This window comes from Gymnoscopelus microlampas, assembly GCF_963454915.1.
Source record: "Gymnoscopelus microlampas genome assembly, chromosome: 18".
Lineage (NCBI taxonomy): Eukaryota > Metazoa > Chordata > Actinopteri > Myctophiformes > Myctophidae > Gymnoscopelus > Gymnoscopelus microlampas.
Window position 1 is genome coordinate 28,582,672 of NC_139955.1, and position 26,738 is coordinate 28,609,409.

Here is a 26,738-nt window from a genome sequence, read left to right on the forward strand (position 1 = left end):
TCAGAACTCAGCCCCTGCATATGATTGGCTGTCATCTTCAACCCCTTCAATCCGATTGGCCCTCTGGGGGTGGTTGCCTGGAATTGTCTGGGGCTTGTATATTTGAGCAGAGCTCTGGATGTTTACTGCAGCACTTTTACAGAGAGTGCAGGAGTGAGATTGCTGTCTCACTCACTCTCACACACTCACACACACCCCCACACACACACATACATACATACATACATACACATGCACACACATATGCACTATTACATACAGACATACCCCAACAGTACCCTGGCTCTGCTGCTAGACCTTCTGGTACAGACTTAAACGCTGCAAAGTGCTCAACTAGGATAACCTACAGTACTGCTGTGGATAGCCTATCACCTGAAGACCTACATCTGTAATCTACCAGCTGGATCTGATTCTGATTACTGCAGCCTATAGGCTCTATGTCGTACTGTGGCCTAGCAACAGAAAGAAGAGAGACAGACAGACAGGCTACCTACCTGCTGGATGTGTACGGACCACAAGACCCCTACGCAACTGCAATAAAAGCTCACTGGCTACAGACAGAGAGAGTAGGGAAAATAACTGCAGAACTGGCACACACATCCTACAGGACAACAAAAGGAACTTGAAAGACTTACAGAACTGTAATAACCTACAGAGAAACCAGTGGAAAGAAGCTCCGGGACATTAAGCCTGCTGACGGCACTGACACAGCTACGGACCGAGTGATCCACCCCGCCAAGCACCACAGCTGACTGAATCAAGCCAAGATGAGGATGTATTGCGACGTTCTGCTGCAGAGGTAAACAGCACCAGGGAGGGCTGGGGGCCAGAGGTACACTATAAAAGCCTGTGTGTGAATTAAACTCTCATGAGTATCAAAATGGAGCCTTGCTGGGTCCATTCTTAATGGATTAAGTTAACACTCAGGATTTTGCAGAGTTATGCAATCTCTCCACGCTGCCGGGGATGAATGAAGGATGATGAATGAATGGAATACAAATTTGATTGATGTGACAAAATGAGTGAATGAAATCTTAAGAATGAATGTATGGATGAGAAAAAATATGTGCATCTATTAATGTATGAATGGAAAAAGTGGATGAGTTGGTAGATGGATTGGACAGAGGCATTAGGGAATGGATGACCTGAATGGATTTCTTATTCTATCAATTACTTTTTTGATCATTCGAATAATCGAGAAGGGCATTTTTAATATATCAACAAATCGATGAACCATTTAAGCGTTATTTCATAACAGCAGATCTACAAGTTCACAACACTTTGTGTGAGCTTGTAGTCTTGGCTGTTTTCAGTGTTTTTGATTTTTGATTTATTTTGTTTTCACTTCAACTAAAATGACAAAATAGGAATCGATTATTAATTATGTTATTGATTATCGGTTGTTTTTAAATAATCTATTAGTTTTACTGTTGCACCCTACTAGTGTGTTGCCTGAATCTCCATTGAAGTTGACTGAATGTCAACTACAACCTCGTCCTTGTCCTTTACTTTGTTTTTTAACAGTGGCCGTGACATTGTCCTTGTTTATTGTGCTTACGGACATAGCGAACTTGACTTCAGAAAACGTTAATCATGCTGATGTAATGAACGTCAATGCGTGCCCATGGATCAATGCATCATGGGGATTATAGGAACCCTGAGAAAGGCCAAAACTTACAGACATTGGAATGTTTTCTGCCATTACGGGTTGAATCCTAACCATTGTTTTCTGTGTGTAGACTATGATAAGCCAACAACAATTAACTGAAATGCACGTCAACAGTGTGATAGCCACTTTTAAGCCTGAAGGATAGTGTTTATAAATGTTTACTGTCTTAAAGGCTGAGTTCAGTACGGCTGTTTACAAGATGTAAGATGATACTCAGGAGAGTGTCAGTATGTGTTTGGTAGTGGAACTCCGGGGGTGGTACATACTCAACCAGTGATATATACATCGTGTATGTGTGTCAGGGAGGGGGACGATGTGTAAAATAGATTACCTGCTGAAACATTGATTTGTGTGTGTGTGTGTGTGACTGTGTGTGTGTGTGGTGTGTGTGGTGTGTGTGTGTGTGTGTGTGTGTGTGCTCTCCTTTTTATATGGGCAAATAAATTGTTAAAATGTGTGTGTGTGTGTAATGCGTATAGTACCAGAGTAAGGATTGCTTACTACAGCACCTGTGTCAAATCATGGTCTGTCACACAGGGAAGGCATGTACACAGACACACACACACACACACACACACACACACACACACACACACACACACACACACACACACACACACACACACACACACACACTGACCTTATACTGTACGTCTCTGTGTTACAGAAAGGGAGTGTTTGCATGTGTATCTAGTCTAGCTGGAGGTATACATGCCAGCTGTCTAGTTAGTGAAGGCCTTGGGCCTTTATCTAGTGGCAAACCTTCATTGGCCAAGTACATATTGTCTTCTGCATTTAACCAATGCGATATGGAGATAGGAGGTTTCTGCCAGACAGCAACGATATATGATGCCAGCTTGGGAGCTGGGATCGAACCGAATCCCAGGCATCTGCTCCACCTCCTGAGCCATTGCCTTAATAATACTGGGAGGTGTGTGTTGATGGGGTCGAGCAATATTGACAAGTATTACTGTTGTAAAGCATCTTTGGATTATAAAAATGGTTTAAAAAAGTGAAAAAAAGCAGTAATTTGTATATATTTTAAGGTAGTAGAATTGTATGCTGTCATTAACCCGTTCAATTTGGGAACGCATCTCTGTCATTATCGATTTCTTTTTTTTTAAATCGTGAAAATGTTTTTATGTGAACATTTGTAACTCAAATCTTTGAGTCTAGGGGTCCCTGGAACAAAATATTTTACAAATGTTGGCTTTAAAAATTACATATTCAAAGATTTGCACAAATGTTATAATAATAATAATACCACCAGCTAATATTGGAGTACATGGGATCCATTTTTATGTTCCTCATGACCATCTGACCTCATTGAGATCAAAGCTGCCGTTTGTACTTGTGTCCTTTTCTCAGTGCAGAGAGAAAATGCTCAGTCATTGCTATTTGGTACTGGCTTGCGAGTCAGCTGACTAGGGGCATGATGATAACGTATACCGTGAATTAGTGGTGGAAAAAGTACACAAATGTTTTACTTAAGTATACTGCAATGTAGAAATACTTTTACAAGTGAAAGTCCAGAATTCAAAATTGACTTGAGTAAAAGTACAAAAGTATTGGTACCAAAATGTACTAAAAGTACCAAAAGTAAAAGTACTAAAATGTTTGAAAATAGCAGATCTACAAGCTCACACTGCGTTGTGAGCTAGATTGGCTGTTTTCAAATAGCCTAGGTATAAAATAGGGCTAAAGTGGTTAATGTATGTTTAAGTAACTAGTAACTAAAGTTTTCAAATCATTTTAGTGGAGTAAAAGTACAACATACATTTGCCTCATGGAGTAGTGGAGTAGAAGTAAAAGTATAGACAATTGGAAATCCTCCAGTAAAGTAAAAGTACTTCAAAGTTGTACTGAAGTACAGTACTTGAGTAAATGTACTTAGTTACTTTGCACCACTGCCGTGAATACAGGTCAGCTCACTCTCACACTGATACTTCACTCTCAGTCTCTGTTATGGGTTCTGTTTCACTCTGCCTTAGCTATGTGGCAGTGATATGTCTGACCTATATATGTGATATATTACTACCATCCATGCTGGTGTGTGTGTGTGAACTGTGTATATATACGTAGATATTATGCAACAGCACAAGCACTAGAAATAGGCATTCACAAATGAATGCTATGTCAAAGAAAGAAATTGAACGTAACACTTGACTGAGCTTGTAAGGGATAACTTTTTCTGCAGTTCTTTTAGAGTTGTTCCGATACCGATACTAGTATCGGAAAAGGTACCGATACTGCCTAAAATGCTGGTATCGGTGAGTATGCCAGTCTGAAACCACGTTATTTATCACATGATGATATTTCATCTACAGTCATATTTTGATTGCTTCAATTGAAGTTGCGCAACTGTTTACGTTATAATTTTACGAACTTGTAGCTGCACATTAACAATTATTAATGGGATTCGTACTTACTCCTAGATCAGTGGTTCTCAAACCTTAATTTCAAGAGGAGCCCCATAACTCAGAGTTACAGACCTGTAAGGGTCCTTTTGGAAACCCCTCAAGGAACCCAGGTGGTCCCTGGACCCCCACTTTAAGAACCACTGTCCTAGATTTGTTTAAATTACACACTGTTATCGGATCGGCACTCGGTATCGACCGATACACAAGTTATGGGAATCAGAATCGGTAACGGGAAGAAATCTTTTTTTGTTTATTACATTTGATAACTCGGGCTTCCCACAATAAGCTGTTCAATAGAGCTCTTCCTGTTGTGATCTCAGGGATCTGGTAAGCATTAAGCACACATCAGATTATCGTACTGTGATCTGATAGAATTAGCCATGAGGGAATTACTCATGAGGGCATCAAGCACTAGATTAACTCTACTGCCCACCTTGGCTCAATAGGACCTGCTCATTCTGATGACTGAATACTGTCAAATAATCATGAATGTAATGTTGTTCTGTTGTTCTAATACTAATATTTGTGGGTTCTTGTCTGTTTATCAAGGATCGTTTACGGCGGTTAACACAAAAGTATTGTAACTTCTGATCGATCTGATGAGTTACTTATCGTTATCGACTTAGTAAAAAAGTATTGTGTAGTATATTACTTTTGTAAAGTTACAAGCCCAACACTGGCTGTAACAATATTGTCTTATTGACAAAATTGGTACATTGACTCGTAAATTATTGGTCTGCCATGACGTGTCAGACAATAATAATAATAAGACCAATAATATAACACAAATTTCCTCTAGATTCCTATAGATTAATACAATCTCTACCTCTGAGCACTTAATCTGTGTCTGCCAGTTAACAGCTAGCTAAAGGTGTGACTCACTAAGTCTTTATCAAGGTCTTATCTCCCTTAGCCACTGCTACTGTAGGAAAACAGTGCGATGTTACCTGGCCTGCTTAGAGTAATGTCAAAGGCTTATACTCTACCCGCCACCTTGTGCCGCTTTAGGCCTCCACCAGGAATGACTCCTTTAGATGCAGACTTCTCCATGAAAGAGAGTACAACAACAGCATATTTGGAAGATGTGTTTGTAGCCGGAGGCAATATTATAGCCTCTATGATGAAGATGGTTGATGCTGTTTAACCACATGATGGGTTACACATAAAAAATAACCTTATGGTAAATATAACATAGCTACATGGTGGTAGATTTGAGGTTCATGAATAAGGCCTTTTGCCAGGGCAAATCCTCAGACCAGCCAGCTGAATGTGGGTGTGGTTAGCCAAAGAGAAGGGCATAATGTACATAATGTCAAGCCTCCATTTAGCTAGGTTAAGGTATTGTAGCCACCAACTCTAAAGGGACCTATAAAAACACAGTCCACAAAATGTCTTATGAAGGCCCTGCCACAGATATTATCTGTGGTACTGAGGGACACTAGTCACCATAGGATCTGCTATTTTTGAATAGCCACGGTATAAATGGATAAAGTGGTTTGTGATTGTGACGCTATATTAACTGCTTTTCCCCAGGACCCCCTGGAGCCCCCCCAAGGACCCCTGGGGGTCCCCTGACCCCACTTTGAAAACCAATGCTCTAATGTATACTATGTGATATAACCTCCAAACAGCGTCCCATCGATTGTTTGCCTGAAAATCTGTTTATGTTTATTTTTTTCCCGATGGAGTATAAATCAAATGCTGAAATGACCCAGCTGTTATGTAATCTCAAAGGAAACGAGAGAGAAGGACAAGGAGAGCACATTGGAGGGAAGAGGGGGGGCTGGGACCTCAGTGACCTCTACTTTTTTTATTCCCATGCTTGACTAACCTTTACTCTCACTTTCTCTGGATTTATGGTCAGCCTATAGAGGCAAAGGGAGGGTGCCCACGTGAGTTTATGAACACATATCTCAGGCGTGGGCATTTCTCAACGTGTAGGGGTGTGTGTGTGTGTCTTTTTATTCGAGATAGTCCAAGGCTCAGTGTTTGATCTCTACAAAACACGCACATCCTCATACGCACAGAAACGTCTCAAGATCACAGTGGCACAAGGGAATCTGAGATCGCATGAGATTAACGTATGTAAACAATATCAGCTGGAAACGCTGGGCTCAGGACTAGAATAGGTGCGTCCCACCAAAAAAATACATTTCAAAGCACTGGTTTGCACACAATGAAAGAAGGACTACGTACTGGTATTTAGAGAGAGAGACAGAACATTACAAGTCGGAATGAGAGAGGAGAAAACAGTCATAAGGAGAGAGGTATGAGGGAGGCAGCGTGGTTTGCTATCAGGCATTAATAATGCAGTCTTTATCGACCTACCTGATGATGGCGTCTCTCCTTATGTGCATGTGGGTGTGCATGAAAAAGAGCACATTTGTTGCCCTTGTTGCTGCCCACTCAAAAACACACACACACACACACACACACACACACACACACACACACACACACACACACACACACACACACACACACACACACACAGACAGTGCATAACTTTAGCTGCCAATTGTGGGGATGTGTTTGACTCCGTGTCTGCAGTAACATACAGTAGTTGAACAGTTCCACCTACTTCCGTCCGAGGGAGAGTCACACATTTACACTCACAAACACATTCTTTGTGTATTTTTTTGTGTTGGTGTGCTCACATACTGTGTGTGTGTGTGTGTGTGTGTGTGCGAGAGAGAGTTTGAGAAAGTGACTGTTTCATAAGGCTAGGTCCCTGGAGGGCCCTGGAGTGTGTGTTTATGAGGCCAGCGGCACACCACCAATTCGAACACATACCTGTATGCACTATGCATACATACACATGCATGGCATGGCACCAATGTACATATCTGAGCTTCTACCTCCCAATAACCCTTCAAGGGTCTTGAGGTCTACCAACCAGTCATTTCTTGGTCCCACAAACGAGGCTGAAGACCAGGGGAGACGGATCATTTTCCGCTTTAGCGCCCAAACCCTGGAACGATCTTCCACCCCATGTTGGAGCGTCTCAAACCTTGTCTGTGTTATGTTTTTTTATGCGAACATTTGTAGCTTCTGGAGATTCTACAAAAGTCATCTAAATCATAACAGTTTTTAGAAAAAAAAAGAAAAAGTATATTGCTATAATATCAGTGGTTCTCAAAAGGTTTCATGTCAAGGACCACACAAAACAATTACTGGCCGTGGACCCCATCTCAAAATATGTTATTCCAGGGACCCCCAGAAGCAAAGATTTGAGTTACAAATGTTGGCTTTCGATGATTCAGGCGCCCTTACCCCTGTTTGTTGTTTATTGTTTTACTCTTAGTACTTACTGTGTTTTACTGAGTGTACAGCACTTTGGTTTAATGCTGTGGTTTTAAATGTGCTCTATAAATAAAGAGGATTGGACACACACAGCCGCTCACACGTATGCAGGCATGTATGTATGCTCATAGTATATACACATTGTTGCACATAGTTAAAAAGCATATGTCAAGACACACACTTGTGATTATTGGAGTACACAGGGTTCTGTAGCTCATCTGTCGACAGTGCACAAAGTGTGTGCATGCACGTGCCTAGGAGTCCAGTGAACTCGTGGCTCAACCTGATATACTGTATACACACACACACTTACAGTACATATGCACGTATACAATTACAATTGTCCTCATTTCTCTCACTCACACACACACCTGATCCCAAGGTCATAGTGTGCCAGCAATTGGTGGATAGTAGTTGGTGATGTTCTAACCACATTTCTTGATTCTCTCTTTTCTTCTGTTCCTTTAGCTCCCACCTCCCACCCATCTCCATCCTGCCTGCTGGCTCTGCTAAGTAAGTACACACACACACACAAAACGTTCCACACACACACTCAATTTTTACACAACACCAAAGGACGCAAAATACGTCTAACAGGGACATGGAGGGAAACGGGACACATTGAGGACATACAGTGAAGGAGAGAGAGAGTTAAAGGAATCAGGAAACACACAGAAGCAGGGAACAAGGGAAGCGAGCATGCATGCTCTTGGTAATTTGATGACGTCGCTAAAATGCAACGTTTTTGCACAGCTGGCTTGTTTTTTCATCCAAGGACATGAGCTCAGCATCACATGGTTCCCTCTCCTGACAGCCCTTCATAGAAGTCAATGCTTGTAGTTAAACTAAAGGTAACAGTCTGTTTACAATGGCCTTATCCCTGTGTGTTAAGATGAACTGACCATATTCACGCGGCAGCCATTTTGTTGACTTACGTCATAATAGTACAAATAGTACACAGAAATGACTGATGAAAACCTCTCAAATAACTAGTATATTGTTGCTGTCGGGCAGAAACCTCTCCATATTCTAACTTTTTGTGCTTTTTCGTAAATAAATACCCTACTTGATCATACTGCAGCGTCACACAAAAGTAGCAGATCCGTTTTATGTTTTTGTGGTATGCTTTATGTATTAAGGAATTTATATTCAGTACTATATTATATTACGGTATACACATTATTATTGTGTACTTAGAATACTGTCCATTGGTTAATACACAAGGTAATGCACTAAAATAATGCCATTTAAAAAATGATTGAACTACCACACGGTATATCAGTTCAACATTAGTTTGTGGTGGTGGGAGCTACGTTGATCTGCTGGCTAGTTTGCAGCTAGAAATTAATTAGCCTGGAGGTAAGCATGGCACATAAGTGATGTTTATTCATAAATAAATTAAAAGCAGGGCTTGATTTCCCAGCTTACTGTAGGAGACCGTTTGGTGCATTATGTGTTCACGCGGGTCTGTGTGTGTGTGTGTGTGTGTGTGTGTGTGTGTGTGTGTGTGTGTGTGATTAATGTCTGCACTTTCCTCCGGCTACTAGGCTGTGTTCAAAAACTCTCCACAGCTTGGTTTAGAGTCGGTGTGTGTGCGTGCAATGCATGCACTATGAGTGTGTTGAGTGCATAATAATGATTAATTGTTGCGCATTGAACAGCAGGAGCCCAAACAGCTGCTGCTGTCCTAAATGGGCACGTGGCTCAAGCACTCTGTATGTATGTATGTGTGTGTGTGTGTGTGTGTGTGTGTGTGCGCGCTCCTGTAGTATTTGTTCGCCTGGCCCTGACAAATCCATCAAAACTTAACTTCTCGCTGCTGTGGCCAGCAAACACCTACAGATAACAAGTACAACTTAAACCAGCAGCTTCAGCAGAGATAAGAGCTTTAAGAGCCAAAGCACGAGATGAATGGACTTAAATAGATGGTGCTGCCATGAAAGTGGAAAGTAACATTATTTTACATACAGTATGTTAAAATCCTTGGTGTCCCTGTTGTGTTATAGTGAGTGAGGTAGGCATTTAGTGTCCTGATCATTGGTGCCTAATGCATTTTATTCTAGTTGCCAGTATGTTAATGTGTTTGTGTGTGTGTTCGTTCCTGTTTCAGCATCATTGAGCGGACCATCAGGGCGGCAGTGGAGCAGCACTTGTTGGACCTGAAGACCTCCATCGACCAAGACCTCAGCAGCTATGAAAACCAGGAGTAAGAGCACCCCCCCCAACCACACACACAAACACACACACAGAACTTTTTTTTTGTGTTAGATACACACTTTCAGCTTAATTTTACTTAATTGGTCAATTTAAAAAAATACTCAGACATTCTGAACCGGTGTACAGTTGAGTAGAAGGGATGTGGGGCGGTGGTATTTTCTAATTGGGTTGTTGTTGATGCAACCCAGAGAAATGGAATTGTTATTGAAGGGATGACTCCCGACCCTTGCCACTGTGACCCCTGCCGTTGTCAGCTGACTCTATTTTGGCCTTTACTGACGCACACAGCTACCCTCTCATAGTAACCTACAGTATGTGTTTACAGTGTATAGTAAATCACGCTAGAGAGCTTTATGGACTTCAAACGGTTTTAATCGTATACTCATTCACAGGCATTTTTATACTTTTTTTGAATACTTACATCTGTTTATACTTTTTTGTTCCGTATTTCATTTAATCTTTTCATTGATTTGTTTTATCTGTGTGTCTCTTAGGACGGCCCCCGATGATCCTCCGCCCCAAAGTAGCCATGAAGATAATGAACAGCAGACAGACCCTGAGGACAGCCCCTGCTACACTGATGGGGAGACCCCAGTCACACAGACTGAACAGCATGCAGAGCACAGCCAGCAAGACACACAGGTCAGGATATACACGCATGAATACAGGATATACACACATGAATACAGGATATACACGCATGCATACAGGATATACACACATGCATACAAACACAGGCAGAAAGAAACTGAGGCATGCTGAAAGCATGTAGTCTTTCATTCAAACACGTACAATCTCACACTCTCAGTGAATAACATACAGATACTTCCTCACTCACCCACAGAGTTAAGGGCAAAAAGTTCAATGTTAAATCAGTCGAAGATGCATCCAGGACAGATGCATCTCTAACACACAGTCACTCATAATGTGTCGTTTAGCTGCATATTTCCCAGTCTGTATTGTCAGTCTGTCGGCCCATTCCACGGCTATTTGATAAACACAGTATGCCCTTGTTCTACTGGGCCACCATAGAAAGTACGTATGGTTAAAATACCCTCTGCCAAGCAGCAACAGAAAGAGCTTTCTCATTTTCACTCCAAACAAGCAGGGAAATTTGAAAATTACATTTATTGGCGTGACTTCTGGTGTGTGGGTGTTTTTACGACGTGGCCAAAGGCCAAGCCATCTAGAACAGATGGCCTCTCTTTGTCTGTCTGTCTGTATGTAGGTCTGTGCCCTCAAAAGTACAACTTATGTCACTTCATGCATGATGTCATGAAAGCCACCTCTGGCCATGAATTGCCTGAGGAAGTGATGGGAAAGTGAAACTAAGCATGTAAAGAACAAACATTTTCATCAAATCTATTCGTTTTTTGTGAAGAACTTTTGGCCAAACAAGACGTAAACCTTCACCACACTGACAAGCTGCCAGTCTGTATATTGTGGCTTCGTCACTGAACACTGCAATGTGATTTGTTCACACACACATATAGGCGAGGAGTGGACAGGGAGGCGACGCCGTTCTTAAACTCGTCTAGTTCTTTCTTCTTTCCCTGTCTTGTCTTTTGTTTGCTTTGAGATGAGAAGTTTATACAATCCTCTCAGGGATTGTTTGTTTTACTTCTCCTTTGTATGCTCTCATTGTATCTCATATCTGTGTGTGTCACTAAACTGATCTGGTCTTTCATTACAATAAATCAATGACTTTTCTGGCAGGCTGTGGAGGGCTCTAGCGCCGCCCTAGAGGACAGCTCAGGGATGGATATGGACACAGAGGCCCTCATCGACGCTGAGAACAACATCAACACTGCCAGGTGGGTGGATATGATGTATTATTTGATCGTAAGCATAGGTGGCCAGAGTATCATCTTTAGCTTCAGGGGCTGTGGTTGTTTAACTTCAGGTGAAACAAGAGAAGACAAAATTCACAGGTTGGGTTACATGTGCTCAGGTCTTTTTTTTTTCTTTTAGATTTTTTATTCAGCACAGGTGATAGGGCAAATATAGAAAGAACATATACAGTACATATGCCTTTTCTTCTTTTTCAAATACAGACAATTTAGTATTATTTGTGCAGAAGTCTTAAAGGTCAAAGGAACAGCCTGGGGCACCATGTTTATTGATTTATCTTTTTTTCTGTTAAGGGCAGTGAGTGATGCAGACAGCTTTATTCTTGTAGAGGTGACAGGAGGAGGTTCTGTCTTCAGTCAGCGTCAGAGTTGCCAGACGCACGCATAATCTTAGAATCTCTCACAAAAACGAGCACAAACATGAGGCAGCCATTTTGCCTTGGGTCCAACCAGATGCATGGATCACTTGACAAAATGTCATGTTGGCTCATCAATTTAACATAGTCTGTTGGATCAAATGAAACATTGACACATATGTGTGTGCGCGCACACACACACACACACACACACACACACACACACACACACTGACTCTACCATGCCCTTGCCAGTATGCCACAGACAGTATGGTAAGCCATGACGCACTCTGCTGTTCGCTTAACCCTTTAAGACCGGGAAAGCATCGTTTGTGTTATTTTAAGATTTATTTGGCTATTCAAAAATAACAGATACACAAGCTCGAACTTGTAGATCTGCTATTTTTTCTAATGGTGAAAATCTGTGCAAATCTTGGAATATGTATTTTTTTTAAGCGTTTGAAAACGTTTTGGTTCCAGGGACCCCCAGAAGCAAAGATTTGAGTTACCAAAAAAAATCAAATATTTGCAGATGATGCGTTCCCGGATTGAATGGGATAAACAACTACATTCACTATTATGCCTTTTCATGCCAGTTTGTGAAAACAAAATGATCAACTAATTGTTTGTGTTGTATTGATGCCTGACATTGCTCGGGGGATTCACACAATACAAGAAATGTGTTCTTGGTATTAAATTCGTCCCAGGAAATGCCTATATTGTGGAAAGGTTTAAACGGGTCCCCAAAACTGTGACACATTTCAGAAGTCATTATCTTGCATGTATGCTGATGACATTACTCTTCTGTGTTTGTAGGAAGGACAGTCAACCCTGTGATAACATGGGACAGTCTGATATCATGAGCTGTGTAAGTAGAAACGTATAATTATTTATTATTATTGTTGTTGTTGTTAATTAATTAAAGCAGACTCATGTATATTCATGGATGTATTCTTTAATTAAAGCAGACTCATGTATATTCATGGATGTATTCTTTAATGTGATGAATGGCATGACATTATTAAAGCTAGGACAACAGATAAGGGACAACTTCTGATATTATTTACACACTCTAGTCCATATCTAAAATATCAGTTTCTTTTTACATATGATTGCATGGAAATGTAAAAAATGGAAAGAGATGACCCTACAGGTAGCAGAATGGAACTGCACAGTGATTACTTCACAGGTTGAGGAAGCTGCTAGATGTACTGCATTACCAGGACTTTGAGTATAATATTGGCCTATAGATATTATACTAATATACTTTAAAAAAAAAACTGAAAACATTCTAGCATTCAAAACCAGATCTGAAAGCCTCTACTACTTTTTCCTATCGATTACACACTCCATGGAGACTTGAATTCAGATTTTTTTCGGTAGGAGACTCAAAGTGTCAACTTTGAGTCTCCTACAGATTTATTTGTTCAAACACCCTTTTCCAACATTTTTGAGAATGACAAATCATAACATAAGTGCTTTTAAAATGTTCGGGAATATTCCATCATTTTCACATTATGTCCTTCCCTCTCTCTCTCTCTCCCATTCTAGGACCCAGAGTCTCGTCTGTGTGACCAGAATGCCAACACCAGCGAGGCCAATAGGAACCATTTGCCACCATGCCAACCAAACATCGGCTACTCCCCTCACCTTCAGCTCTTCCCTGACAATCAGTGGGAAGGTACATAATACTCCTCCATCCTGTCTTGGAATGTCTGTAACAATTAGCAATTGTTGAAGCAAACTGAGCCGGAGACACGTCACATTGTAAGATAAGAAGTTTAACCCAATAAGACCTGAGGCCGATTCTGCAAATGCCTTCTAGATCAGTCAGTTCTCAAACTTTTTTGTGGCTAAGGACCCCCAAAATGATATATATATATTTGGCCGCGGACCCCCATCTGAAAAATGTTTTGTGCCCAGGACCCCCAGAAGAGATGATTTGTCTTAATTTTTTTCTGAACACAATATCAGATGTACAAGCTGTGAGCTTGTACATCTGCTATTTTTGAATAGCCAACACTAAAATCTAAAATGACACAGATGCTTTCCCTGTTTTAATGGGTTAATACGATGAGCTCATGGGAGAAGTACGTTAACCCTTTAAGACCGGGAACGCATCTGTGTCATTTTAGATTTATTTGGCTATTGAAAAATAGCAGATATACAAGCTCGCTATGAGCTTGTAGATCTGCTACTTTTGAAAAATCGTGACATTTTTTGGGACAAATCTTTGAATATATAAGGTGATATAACTCCGCCTCATTCTCCTCCAACGTGGCGGCATGTCCCTTTAACCCATTTAGACCGGCAACGCATCTGTGTCATTTTAAGATTTATTTGGCTATTCAGAAATAGCAGTTATACAAGCTAGCATTTGTGCAAATCTTTGTTAGTATATATATACATTTTTAACTCAAAGCTCTGATTTGCACAAATGTTCATGATTTTCCAAACAATTGTAGATCTACAAGCTCGTAGCACTTGGTGTTGCGCTATGAGCTTGTACATCTGCTATTTTTGAATAGTCCAAAGTATAAAATAATGGTTATAGCTAAATGTTAAAATGGTAAATGGTGCATTTATATAGCACTTTTATCCAAAGCGCTTTACATAGATTGTGCATTACATTCACCCATTCACACACCCATGGCAGAGGAAACCATGCAAGGCACCAACCTGCTCATCGGGAGCAATTAGGGGTTCAATGTCTTGTTCAATGTCTTGCTCAAGCTAAGAATCTGAAATGACACCGCACGCGTTCCCGGATTGAATGGGTTAACACTACATTATCTACACACACACACAGACATGCTAGATACAGTAGAACAAGTGCTCTTTATATTGGTCATTCCCAGCCCTCGGTAGAAGAAGCTGAATGGCAATGTCATTTAGGCCAGTGGTTTTCAACCTTTTTCGCGTCAAAGACCCCCACATTGACACATATTAGCCCACGGACCCCCATTTGAAAAGATATGCCAGGGACTCAACCATTTAGGTTTCTTGGGGGTCTTAATCTACACTGTATCATCACACCATTAGTGTTCATTTAACTCTGAGAGTGTACAAATGGAACCAAATGGACCCGTTAGGGTCCATTTGGTTCCATTTGTACACTCTCAGAGTTACAGACACATAAAGGGTCCATTTGGTTCCTAACTATTAATTTGTCTGGGGACCCCCTGGAACCCCCTCAAGGACCACTGGTGGTCCCCGGACCACTGGTTGAAAACCACTGATTTAGGCTAATGTGTTTTGAATTCCAGACTTTGAGATTGAGGAAAGCAAAATGATATGATGCTATTCAATTGCGTTCTTTTAGCTGTATAAATAAATATCTCGAGATAAAGCCTGGTTAGATATCTAGAGTTCTGGTGTGTGTTTGTGGAGGAGCAGATGGTTTGTCTTTAAATGAAGACAGCCTGTGCACACAGTGAGTGAATGTCCATGAATGAATGATGATTGACACCTCACTGCAAATATTCTCCACTATCTCTCTGTCCTTTCTTTCTTTTTCTTTCTTTGTTTCTCTCTACTCCTGTCCCTCTCTTTTCCTCTTTTCTTATCTGTATCTCCCTCCATCCGACCAGCATCACCCCCCTCCCATCTCCACCTAATAGATTTCTCATGTATGCACCTGCAGAGGGAAGGCCACGGTAAGTAGGATGACATCCATCCATCTCTCTTTCCCTCACTGTATCCCACTGATCTATCCATCCAGGTTCATCTATACTGTATATCCATCATCCCCTCTAGTCATCTGTAACCTTCCATCTGAACATCCCTCTATCCCATTAAAGCAGTTCCTCTCAGGCCACAACCTCTCCTCCAATCTTTCCATCTTTCTCGTCTTTTCGCACCCCTTTCTTCCATTCCTCATCCTCTCTTTGTATTCTACTGCCTCTCTGTAGTGGAGTGGAAAAAGTAGTGCAGTTTGAAGAGTGAGTCAGAACAGGAGCATGCATGTGTTTTTGACCGTCTGCTCCGACTCAAATCCCCCTCCCTGGACAATTGGCTTTTATTCCTAACCTCTGTCTGTGTGTGTGTGTGTGTGTGTGTGTGTGTGTGTGTGTGTGTGTGTGTGTGTGTGTGTGTGTGTGTGTGTGTGTGTGTGTTTATTTGTATACGTTAAGCTACTTAATGCGGCCTGTCAGTCATTCCCTCTGTCTCTCTCCCTCACAGACCCAGTGCCAGCCTACAGGGCGTCCTGGCAGGACGACAGCGAGAGCGGGGAAGCTCAGCTGTCTCCCCTGGCTGGTCGCATGGTGCCCCTGCCTCCCCTGCCCCTGGACGAGGAAGACGAGGAGCACCTCCTGGCGCGGCGCTTCCTGGACTTCGGGGCACATGGCGCCCAGCGGTTCCTGCATCAGGACCCTGACGCCATCTCGCCCACCAAGACACAGAGGTGAGCAGTGTGACGCTGCATCATGTGATAACAACACTTACATTTTGTTGTAATAAATTATTACATATTGCAGTTGTTGTAACAAAATATGGGAGTTGCACTTTAAAAAAAACTGCTAATTATAGCAGTAGGGTCTGAACACTGTCCTAAACCTTAAATATTGTATATATGACCTTTAGTTCTGTTCTAAGTCTTATATATCTACCTTTAACACTGTCCTATATATAAAATGTAATGCAGCTCTAAATACTAATAGATATTCTACGGTATATTATGTAACATTAAACGCATCTTTCGCGGTTTACACACACGCACACACACACACACACACACACACACACACACACACACACACACACACACACACACACACACACACACACACACACACACACACACACACACACACACACACACACACACTAGTAGTAGTTGAAAACATGTAGGACTGAGCTCTTATTTCAGGTGTTGGTGCAAAACCCCTCCCTCTGCTGTTCATAAGTGTGCGCATCTGAATGTCATTAGATAGATAGATAGATAGATAGAATTCATGTGTGTGTTTGTCTTCCAGGCCCCGCCGAGCATCATTTGGCTCCAAAGAGGCGATGAGAGGAGGGGACTCTGTGTCCCACCAGCTCACCAAGAAACTGCAGCACCTGAAGAAGAAGATCAAACAGTTTGAAGATCAGTTTGAGAAGGAGAGGAACTACAAGGTAAAGAAAACGACAACTATCTAAAAGTCGTTTTACATGTGGACTGTGACGTGCTGACCAAAGAAAAGCATTTTTTCCCACAGAATATTGTCATTATACAATATACATCTTCAGATCTTACAGAATGTCTTTTTTTATTGACATTTGGACAAACTAAGTATGAGACATTTTGTTGTCTTGGACAGTTGTACTTCACGATACTCACCTGTTGCCTCTTTTTCCAACATGGCATTCATTTTGTCCTCACCCCTTCTCCACTCCTCACCCCTGTCCTGTCTCTCTGTCTCTCTCTCTCTCTCTCTCTCTCTCTCTCTCTCTGTCTTTCCGCAGCCCTCTCATGGAGACAAGGCAGCTAACCCCAAAGTTCTCAAGTGGATGACTGACCTCACCAAGATACGCAGGCAGATCAAAGGTATGTGCACTGTGTGTGTGCGTGTGTGTGTGTGTGTGTGTGTGTGTGTGTGTGTGTGTGTGCGTGCGTGTGTGTCCTGGGTTGATCGTCTGTGTGGCATCCTGTTCCTCATCGGGCAGCTTGACCCCCTCACTTCTAACCCTTGACTTTTGTGACGGTACAACACTGCATGCATGCTGGCCTCACACACACGCACACACACACAAACACAAACACACGCTCCATTTCGTGGACCCATCATCGCGGTGCTTCCTTGTGAATCCATCATCTGCTTCCACAGGCGTGCATTCAGCATGCTCAACCATAATGGTACCTATTGTATTATAAACTATTTGAATGGGCTGAGTTTGAAAACGAAACACACAATACCTTGGAAATTGTGGGTATTCTTTATTTTAGCATCATGTTTAGCTGCTGGTAGATCTGAAGCTACCTTAAAAATTAGATGCTGACACCCCCCCCCAGAAACCAAATTATTATTTATTTCTTAAAAAAACTTTTCGACATTTTTTTCCCTTGCGTTTATTGACAGCAACAGTGGAGAGAGACAGGAAATGCGGAGAGAAAGTAGGGGATGACATTCAGCAAATGGTCCGGCCGGACGGAAATCGAACCAGGGACTTGCTGATCAGAGCATTGTGCCCATGTGGCATGCGCCCTAGCCACTCGGGTCACCCCCCCAGATACCAAATTTGACATCCGTCTATGAGAAGAGATAGGCTCTGAAAATGGTCTTATAATGCAAGTCTAAAACCAGAGTCTACCTAAGTTACAGAGATGTCTGCTCTCATTAAACGGTCGTCTGTTCTACACTTCTAGTAATTTAGCTACGTGTGAGCAAATTTAATACCCTTGATCTACACTTGGTGGGATCGAATGTATGCGGTTTCACCTTCCCAACAGAGACTCCTGGTGTACAAGTTAGTCTGTCCTTCTTGTGATGGCGGCAGCTCTCCTTGCAAGTAGAACTCCGTGAGCCGAAGCGCTTCTCTCTCTCTATTTCTCTTCTCTCTCTGTTTAAAACAAACAAACAAACAAATCAATAAACCAGACCAATAACGGCAACACCCACTCTCCTGCTTCCTCCCTCCTACTCCCGCCCACCGGCCGGTTGATTGATTGACTGATTGGGCCAACCAGGACGCCAGCACCACCTATTGCCCCGAAGCACCTTGAGGCACCAGGCGTTGCTCCATTCACACAGACGCCACCACCCTCCCTCCTTCCCCTCCTTCTCCTCTCCCCACACACCCCCCCATCACACGCTTGTCCCCCAGCCTCACCCCTACTCTGGCCTGTGCTCTAAACCGTACCACCTCAGTAAGTACCCAACCCTCAGTAAGTAGAAAACATCCATAAATATATGTACCCTTATTTTACAATGTTGCTACACCCACAACTTACCAAGTGGTAACTCTGTGACACGCACGCTACTTCAAGGGCTTCCACTGACCCGTGAAGTAGTTTTGATTGTTTTACCGACCACCGTGGGGAGAATGTCTTGTTTTTGTTTCGATTTGTTTCGTTTGGTTGATTTGTTAGCGTTGTGGTGGTGAGGTTTGGACTTGGTGTTGTGTGGCTGTGTGGTAGCTGTGGTTTCATTCACTGTGTGTGTGTGTGTGTGTGTGTGTGTGTGTGTATGTACGTGTGTGTGTGTGTGTGTGCATGCGTGCTCTGAGGGCGGCATTCCCTCTATCCCTGCATTGTGATTGGCTTATTGTCACCATGGCAGCTGTCCATCAACCTCCTGCATGCCTCAGCCGTCCAGTTGTGAAGTGAGACCCTTTCTGACAAAGATGGGCTCAAATTATTCTCTCTCTCTCTCTCTCCCTTTCTCTCCTCCATCTCTTTCTGCCTTCTGTCTTGCACTATTCTTTCTTTCTTTTCACCGATCTCTTTAATCTCTATCTTTTGCTCCCTCACTTCTCTTCTACCTTTTCTCCTTTTCGCTCTCTCTCTCTCCAGATGCTAAACACCGTGCAGAGAGTGAGCTCGGCCCGCTGACTCGCCCTCGCAGCAACACCCTGCCCAAGAGCTTCGGCTCCACGCTGGACCACGCCACCCACGATGCACCGGGGGAGGCCCGAGGTCAGCGGCCCACCAAAGAGGAGACCCTGGAGCTGATCCAGCGGAGGGTCAGAGGGAAGAGACAGGAGGATGGCTGGCCCGATGATGTCAAGGTTAGCAGAGTGACCCTGCGTGGGCCATTATACTGTTCTGGGGTCAGACTTTTTTTCATACCACGATACAGTTCTGAGCTCCACGAGCAATGATTGTAGACGTGTGATTGTAGACATGCCATATTTGACAGATAAAACATTGTTACGACTATCAACCTATTTGACTATCAAAATTATTATTTTGACCATCTCATTATAGGCGAAAAACCAATTGCCTATTAATTATTCGCAAATTCTTATTTTTTACTTTTTAAAATACAGAAAACTAGTGATTTCATCCTGTTGGCGTGTCCACGGTCTTCATGTGCTAATGGTCAATAGCCACGATGGAGTTCAGATCAATTGCTCAACCCATTGAGGGAGAAAAATGAGGATTAGACAGACTGACTGAATATGATAGCAACTCTACAAGCTCATATAGCATCACAGTGCGATATGTTGTGATCTTGTAGATATCTACTTTTGCTATTCTGCATACGTCAAAGTATATACTGTGCAGTGGTTCTCAAACTTTTTCATGTCAAGGACCCCCAAAATGATATGTATTTGGCCGCGGACCCCATCTAAAAATATTTTGTTCCAGGGACCCCCCAGAAGCAAAGATTTGAGTTACAAATGTTCGCTTTAAAAAATATCTATTCAAAGATTTGCACAAATTTTCAAGATTTTTCAAAAATAGCAGATCTACAAGCTCGGTGCCGCGCTATGAGCTTGTATATCTGCTATTTTTGAATAGCCAAAGTATAAAAGGTCATAATTATTCTGATGCTATATTTACACATTTTGCTTGGTACCCCCTGGAACCCCCTCAAGTACCCCTGGGGGTCCCCGGACCCCACTTTGAGAACCAAATGCTGTAGTGGTTAACATGTATGTTTGTATAAAGAGCTGGGTGGACTGAGTGACTACAGTATAACAGTGTTTCATTGTAAGAATCTATGTTGTCCATGTAGACAATGACCAAGGAACAGCTGTCGTGTGAGAAGATGGTCCTACAGAAGAACCTACTGCACTATGAAGGCCTGCATGGAAGACCTGTAAGTTATTACCTTTTTTTTCCCTCCCCAATATAGTTGTTATGCCAATTGATTCCTCCCCACACACATTTCTGCTGTTGTATCCTACTGACTCACCTGCCAGTCACGAGCAGTGGTTCTCAAACTTTTTCATGTCAAGGACCCCCAAATTGACACTTATTAGCCCGCGGACCCCCATTTCAAAAGATATGCCAGGGACCCCCACAAGCGAAGATTTTTTTTACAGCTCTAGCAGTGATTCTCAACCATTTTAATTTCAAGGACCCCCACTTTGACATGCATTAAGGCTACGGACCCCCATTTAATGGCATTTCTATCTCTGGGACCCCAATTCATATAGTAAAATCAATGTTGACGTAACTCTGAGAGTGTCCAAATGGAACCAAATGGACCCGTTAGGGTCCATTTGGTTCCATTTGGACACTCAGAGTTACAGACCCATAAGGGTCCATTTGATTCCTATCCATCATTTAGCTGGGGACCCCCTGGAACCCCCTCAAGTACCCCTCCCGGACCCCACTTTGAGAACCAATGGCGTAGAGCCTTCGTCAACCCTAAACCTAATTAGATGAATGGGTAGACCTTCTCTTGATAGCCTTCAGAGACCTTCACTGACTGTCTTGTGTTTATATCTGTTAATTGTCCTCTCATATCATGCATCATATAAACATGACTGTATCGATCAGACGTCTTCGGTGTATTTTTGTCTCCAGCTTAAATTGACATACGACATGGCTGTCTCTCTCGCTCTGTTTCTCTCTCTATCTCTCTCTCTCCATCGCTGTCTGTCTCTCTTGTCTCTCTCTCCATCTCCCAGGCGACCAGAGAGGATCGTTTGGTGGTCAAACCTCTGTATGATCGTTACAGACTGGTCAAACAGATGCTCACCAGAGTCAGCATCACACCTGTTATAGTATGTTTATTACACACACATACACACACACACATCCATATACAGACCTGAAGTATATCAAATGTACACTAACCACATGAGCCCGAGCACCCCTATTCTGTGGCGAACATTTGGCAAAAATTGCACATTGGAAAATCTTATTTTTGTTCGCCTCAATAAATGTCATTAAAATAATGGAGAAATTCCTTTTACATCACCTTCAGATCACTGCTTGAACTTTTATTTCCACACATAGATAGAAAGAATTGCCTCGCCTCACTCTCTTCTCTCTCTCCCAGGCGTCTCCCACAAGTAAGAGGCGGGGCCAGATCCTCCAGCCAATCATCGAAGGAGAGACCGCCCACTTCTGCGAGGAGATCCAGGAAGAAGAGGAGGAGGAGGTGAAGGCAGGAGGTCAGGGAGTGGAGGAGGAGAAGAAGGATGAGGTGGAGGAGGAAGGAGGAGGAGAGGTGCCCAGAGACAGCTCAGAGGTCGTCATGGCTTTTGACCCCGTGTCCCCCCTGACCGATGCCGGTACAGTGAGCAGCCAGAACCTGCCTGATGGACAGAGCGATTGTCCAATCGGGGACAAGGGCCAGACGGAGCGTCCAATGAAAGCAAAACCCGAGGAGGGCTCGGGGAAACTGGCTTTGGACCTGAGGCTGTCTAGTTCCAACGCCTCGTCCATGTAAGGAGATATGCACACTACAAACACGTACATGGTTTAGACACACATGCACCTCACATATGCATTATTCTTTATGCATAACCATTATCCATGCACTTCCGCATGATCTTAAAACGCAAATGTTGACTTAACTTGCACAAATACACATTTAAGCACACAGGAACATGCACATGATCGTGATCAATCATGTATATATATTTACAATAATGAGCGAAAGTGTAGAAATGGCCAAACTTGCTAATAAAGTATTGAATCAATAAAAAAAAAAAACATTTGAATGAGTTGAATGAGCTGATTTTTTTCGGTGGACTCACCTTTAGACTGAATGTTGTGTTAGAATTGTCATAGGGCTAGCTGTGCACATGAGACTGAATTCTGCTGTATTCCATCTTTCCCCAGGCCGGAGCTGCTAGAACAGCTGTGGAAGGCCCGAGCGGAGAAGAAGAAAGTAAGGAAAACCATCAAAGAGTTTGAAGAAGATTTCTACCAGCACAACGGCAGGTAGGTGGAGAAGACTGTACCACAGTTTGTACCACTGCAACGTCATTGATTTAGTGTGTACTGTAACTGCTGAAAACGATACTGTAACTAACTATAGACACACACTCACACACAAAACACACACTTCGGAAAACCCTTAATTACCCACACGTTGAGTTGGCTAAGTACATTTGTCTCAGGACTGTTACCTATCAGTCAGGGATGAAATGCCTTGTTCAAAGGGCAGAGCATCTTATTTTCCACACATTCATTATGTGAATATAATCTCTCACTTCCTCTCCCCATAACACTCCCACTTCTCTCTCCTCCTTGTCTTCCTGCTCTAGGAATGTTCAGAAGGAGGACCGTGTGCCCATGTTGGAGGAGTACAGGGAGTACAAGAGAATCAAGGCCAAACTCCGCCTGCTCGAAGTCCTCATCAGCAAACAGGATTCCTCCAAGTCCATCTAGTGTCGCACTCCCAATCAGAGAGCATCATCACCACTGAGAGAATGCACCCTCCTCCGATGGCCTTCGTCGTCCGAGATTAGCCGTTGAGAGGGCTGCGCGAGTCACACCGCTGACCATATATGACATCACATCCTACGTGACCCCCGTTTTCCCCCCACAATCCCAACGCTTCCTCACCTGCTCTCTAAGCCGCAGGCCCTCACGTCTTACAGAGGAATATTTGTCATCATTGTTGTCGGTTGTCATCTCCCATTTCCTTCCACCAGAGAAAGGAGAAACAAAACCTCAGAACCCAGAATTTCTGTTTCACAAACTTTAACTCTTATCTGCGTTCTTTTTCATGTGTGTTCTTTTGTTTGTTTTTGACATACTGAGAACTGGCATTTTAAACGCTTTTCACTCAGACTCATTGTTCTTTGTTTTGGGGAGGCCGCGAGTGGAGGGAAAAGTCCTTCCATTCGCTTCCCCTTCCTTTTGGGAGACAGCACCAGTCAAACGAGCCACCTTCCAAGCAATGCCTTTGGGCCTCGAGAGCGATACGATTGGTTGTTTTTATCTGTCAGATTTTGAGACTGGTGTGGATGGGACATCCTGGATGTTAGACCGTCTGATTTGTTTTATGACTAGCCCGCAGTGATAGAGTTTGTGTGTGTGTGTGTGTGTGTGTGTGTGTGTGTGTGTTCTTGTTAAATCTGTATACACACGTTTGTATGCGAGACACTGTAATGTCCACATTTCTTGAATGAAAAATTACTTTTGAGTTTCACTCAAATTACATTTGAGTAGATAGGTGATAAGCACTTGTAACTCTGCGATAAAGACAGTCTTATGTTTGAGTGATGCTGACATGAAACCGATTTGAAGGCACAGCTCACTCAATTCACAACTCATTCTTCCGTATTTTTCTTTCACTGTTCTCTGTTTTTATTTTCTCAGGAAGAAAAAAACAATAGCATAGGTTCACATGCAGTAGTGTCCTGTCATCTCTTCACTGTCCAATTCTGTCTGCAAAATAAGTCTGGACTGTTTTTCTGTGAAGTCCTATTGTCTATGACAATATCCTAATGAGAATGCGGTCATGGGAAATGCAGTCCCATTGTTTTGTTTTCTGCTTTCTGCTGCTTCAATGTGGCTCCATTCTGGTACAGTCTTTTGGAATATGGTGCAGCGCGAGATTTAAGATAGAACCAGGGTGGGGCAAAGACTTGTGCAACTGCTACCACTAGCATGAGTATGATTTCTTTTCCCCCTTAAACACATTTTTACTTGTGTTCTCTTCCTTGGTTCATTTAGTGTGCGTGTGTGTGTGTGTGTGTGTGTGTGTGTGTGGGTGTGGTCAATCTGCAGAGGACTTATGGGGTCAGTAGGTACATAGGTGGGTCAGCAGGTGATAGGTGGGTTCCGCATAGCTGTAGATTGAGTGCACTTGGCTGGTTTTGAAACTAAAGCATGGTTGGCCACGGTCAATATATATTTTCCATACATTGAACCAGAGGACACTATCTTGAAAGCTACAAAACCTAGCTATTTACCAGTATGCAGAATGTGATATAAAGTCATACTTGCACCACATCCTGCTTATTGTTAAATGAGTGCCAATTTGTAAGGACTTACCTGACATCATCACTGCGTGTTTCCCAGTATTCTAGAATCTAGCTGGAGTAGATTCAAGCGGTTATTTAGCAACAGCCGTGGACGGAGATAGAGGTGCTAACATGGTTGCCAGTGAAGATTGCTATGGTCAAAGTGCATCCGTGGATGATCCATCATTCAGTACTTGATCATAGCTTCTAAAGTCATCTTGCCAAATGCTCCCAATGCAGAGTTGTACTTTGTTATTAGTCGACGAAGGCAGGTAGTTTGAACAGAAAATTACAGCTCACACAATAAGAGTACCATTTGACAAAAGACACATTGATATCTTCTAGTGTTAGGTGTCCTGGTGTTTTCCTTTACCCCTCTCTTGTCAATACTGCAAACAGCTATCAGTGCCCCCACACTGACTCCCATTCAGTGCCGGGGGGATGATGATGATCAGCGTGATAGCAGGGCTAGAATGATGTCAGCGGCTGCTCGGGAAATGTCAATGTGGGAGGTTTGGTAAGAGTCTTTGGAATCAGTGGAGAGCGAGATATGCCTGATTTTACACTTGGTTGCACGTCGGTGTCACGCACCAAAAATAGCAGACCTACAAGGTGACACGGGCGTCGCAGTGTGTTGTGAGCTAGTAGTTGCAACTAAGTATAACTCAGGCTATCCTGTCCATGGAAAGACGCCTCACCCCTGTGAGCTTTTATTCCCTGGTTGGAGATGGTTTGAGGAATGAGTGAGGCAGATCACACAGTCAAAGTGGAGGTACAACACAGTTAAGAACTGCAGATAACTTCATGCCCTCAAAAAGTTCAACTTGTTGAGGGTGAGACGCATATTATTTGTTCTGCCCCAACGTCTGAAAGAGTTTCGTTTTTTTTCCATATTGCCTTCTCCTTTTTCTTTATTCTGGTGTTTATTCCACCCGTTGTTAGCTAGAGCCAAATGCTGGTATTGTTTGGCTGTGGCGGGTATATTTACTCTGCCAAGCACTTTGGCGGGTACCCAGTTCTAATTTGTAGGTCTTATTATATTTTTAAGTGGCTTGTGAATTTTGGGATACCCTGGTCTCTGTGGTCAGTTGACGAAAAAAAGCATCCGTTTCCTGCCCTGGCTGGGGAAGGGTAACACTAAAAGTAAAAAGGCTTTTTACTGTTTGTCCAGCGATGATTACATTCAGGAAAGGGGCTGGGAGAATGATCCCATGTGAGGCAGGCCAACCCTGGAGATGGGTATGGACTGGCCAGTATGTGTCACAACTTTGATAGTTTGTTGATACACTCCATGGAGATTGAGAACCTAGCAGCCCATTGTCTTGTGTATGGTGGCTTATGACATTTCTGGCTTTGAAAAATGCTCTGAACGAGCCTGCGAACAGAGGCTCTGTGAATGTGTGTGTGTGCGTGCATACATAATGCACACAGACGTGTGTATGTGGTGGCGTAGGTGAGCAATGTCAGCATGGTAGTGGGGGGGTGGGTCGGGGTGGGGTATATATACCTGTTATTTGCACAGCATTCAGAGAATGCAGCCCTTGTGTGTTTGTCATTTTTATTTCTAAAAAAGGCACTACTATATATATACATATGTATGTATATATATGTGTGTATATATATATAAAATCTCCGAAGGAATGAATGTCAGAAACATTTAAATTATTTCAAACGACACGTTTGGCTTCCCTCTTTTATTTTCACCGTTTCTGAGACACCCTGAGAATGTGTTTTAGTTTTTTTTGTTTTTCTATTGCAATTACTATCATAACCATTATTTTGTATGATTATAATATAATCCTTTTTGTATCCTCATACTAATCTCACTTGTACAAGCAGCTGTAGTTGCTAGACCTGGCGATTTGACAGCCAGACAGATAGTAATCAGCCCCCCCCCTTCTGTGTAATATAAGCTAATCTAGATGCAGTACTGTAGTAGGCTTGCATGGCAAAAGAAAACATAATAATACTAGTATGAGTACCATTGTATTGTTTCTATCATTTGTGCCATGAAGAAGAAGCAATAATAAAAGAAAAGAAAAAATATTATTGTATGTGGAAA

General features: G+C 42.6%; 1 protein-coding gene across 5 annotated transcripts in view; it reads left to right on the forward strand.

Annotated features, from left to right (window-relative positions):
• fam13b (family with sequence similarity 13 member B) overlaps positions 1–26,151 on the forward strand; it is an 83,598-nt gene extending 57,447 nt beyond the window's left edge. For 3 of the 5 annotated variants that reach the window (XM_084042007.1, XM_084042008.1, XM_084042005.1), the window contains 17 exons: positions 7,861–7,905; positions 9,503–9,598; positions 10,104–10,251; positions 11,326–11,423; positions 12,632–12,683; positions 13,367–13,496; positions 15,406–15,471; positions 15,998–16,220; positions 16,792–16,933; positions 17,264–17,345; positions 18,486–18,665; positions 19,311–19,525; positions 20,479–20,562; positions 21,380–21,475; positions 21,754–22,142; positions 22,542–22,643; positions 22,970–26,151. In XM_084042007.1, the coding sequence (XP_083898133.1) occupies positions 7,861–7,905; positions 9,503–9,598; positions 10,104–10,251; positions 11,326–11,423; positions 12,632–12,683; positions 13,367–13,496; positions 15,406–15,471; positions 15,998–16,220; positions 16,792–16,933; positions 17,264–17,345; positions 18,486–18,665; positions 19,311–19,525; positions 20,479–20,562; positions 21,380–21,475; positions 21,754–22,142; positions 22,542–22,643; positions 22,970–23,093 (2,272 nt within the window). In that variant the 3' untranslated portion in view covers positions 23,094–26,151. The remainder of the gene's footprint in view (positions 1–7,860; positions 7,906–9,502; positions 9,599–10,103; positions 10,252–11,325; positions 11,424–12,631; positions 12,684–13,366; positions 13,497–15,405; positions 15,472–15,997; positions 16,221–16,791; positions 16,934–17,263; positions 17,346–18,485; positions 18,666–19,310; positions 19,526–20,478; positions 20,563–21,379; positions 21,476–21,753; positions 22,143–22,541; positions 22,644–22,969) is intronic. The other 2 variants (XM_084042009.1, XM_084042006.1) reach the window with 2 other exon arrangements.
• The last annotated feature ends 587 nt before the right edge of the window (positions 26,152–26,738 follow it).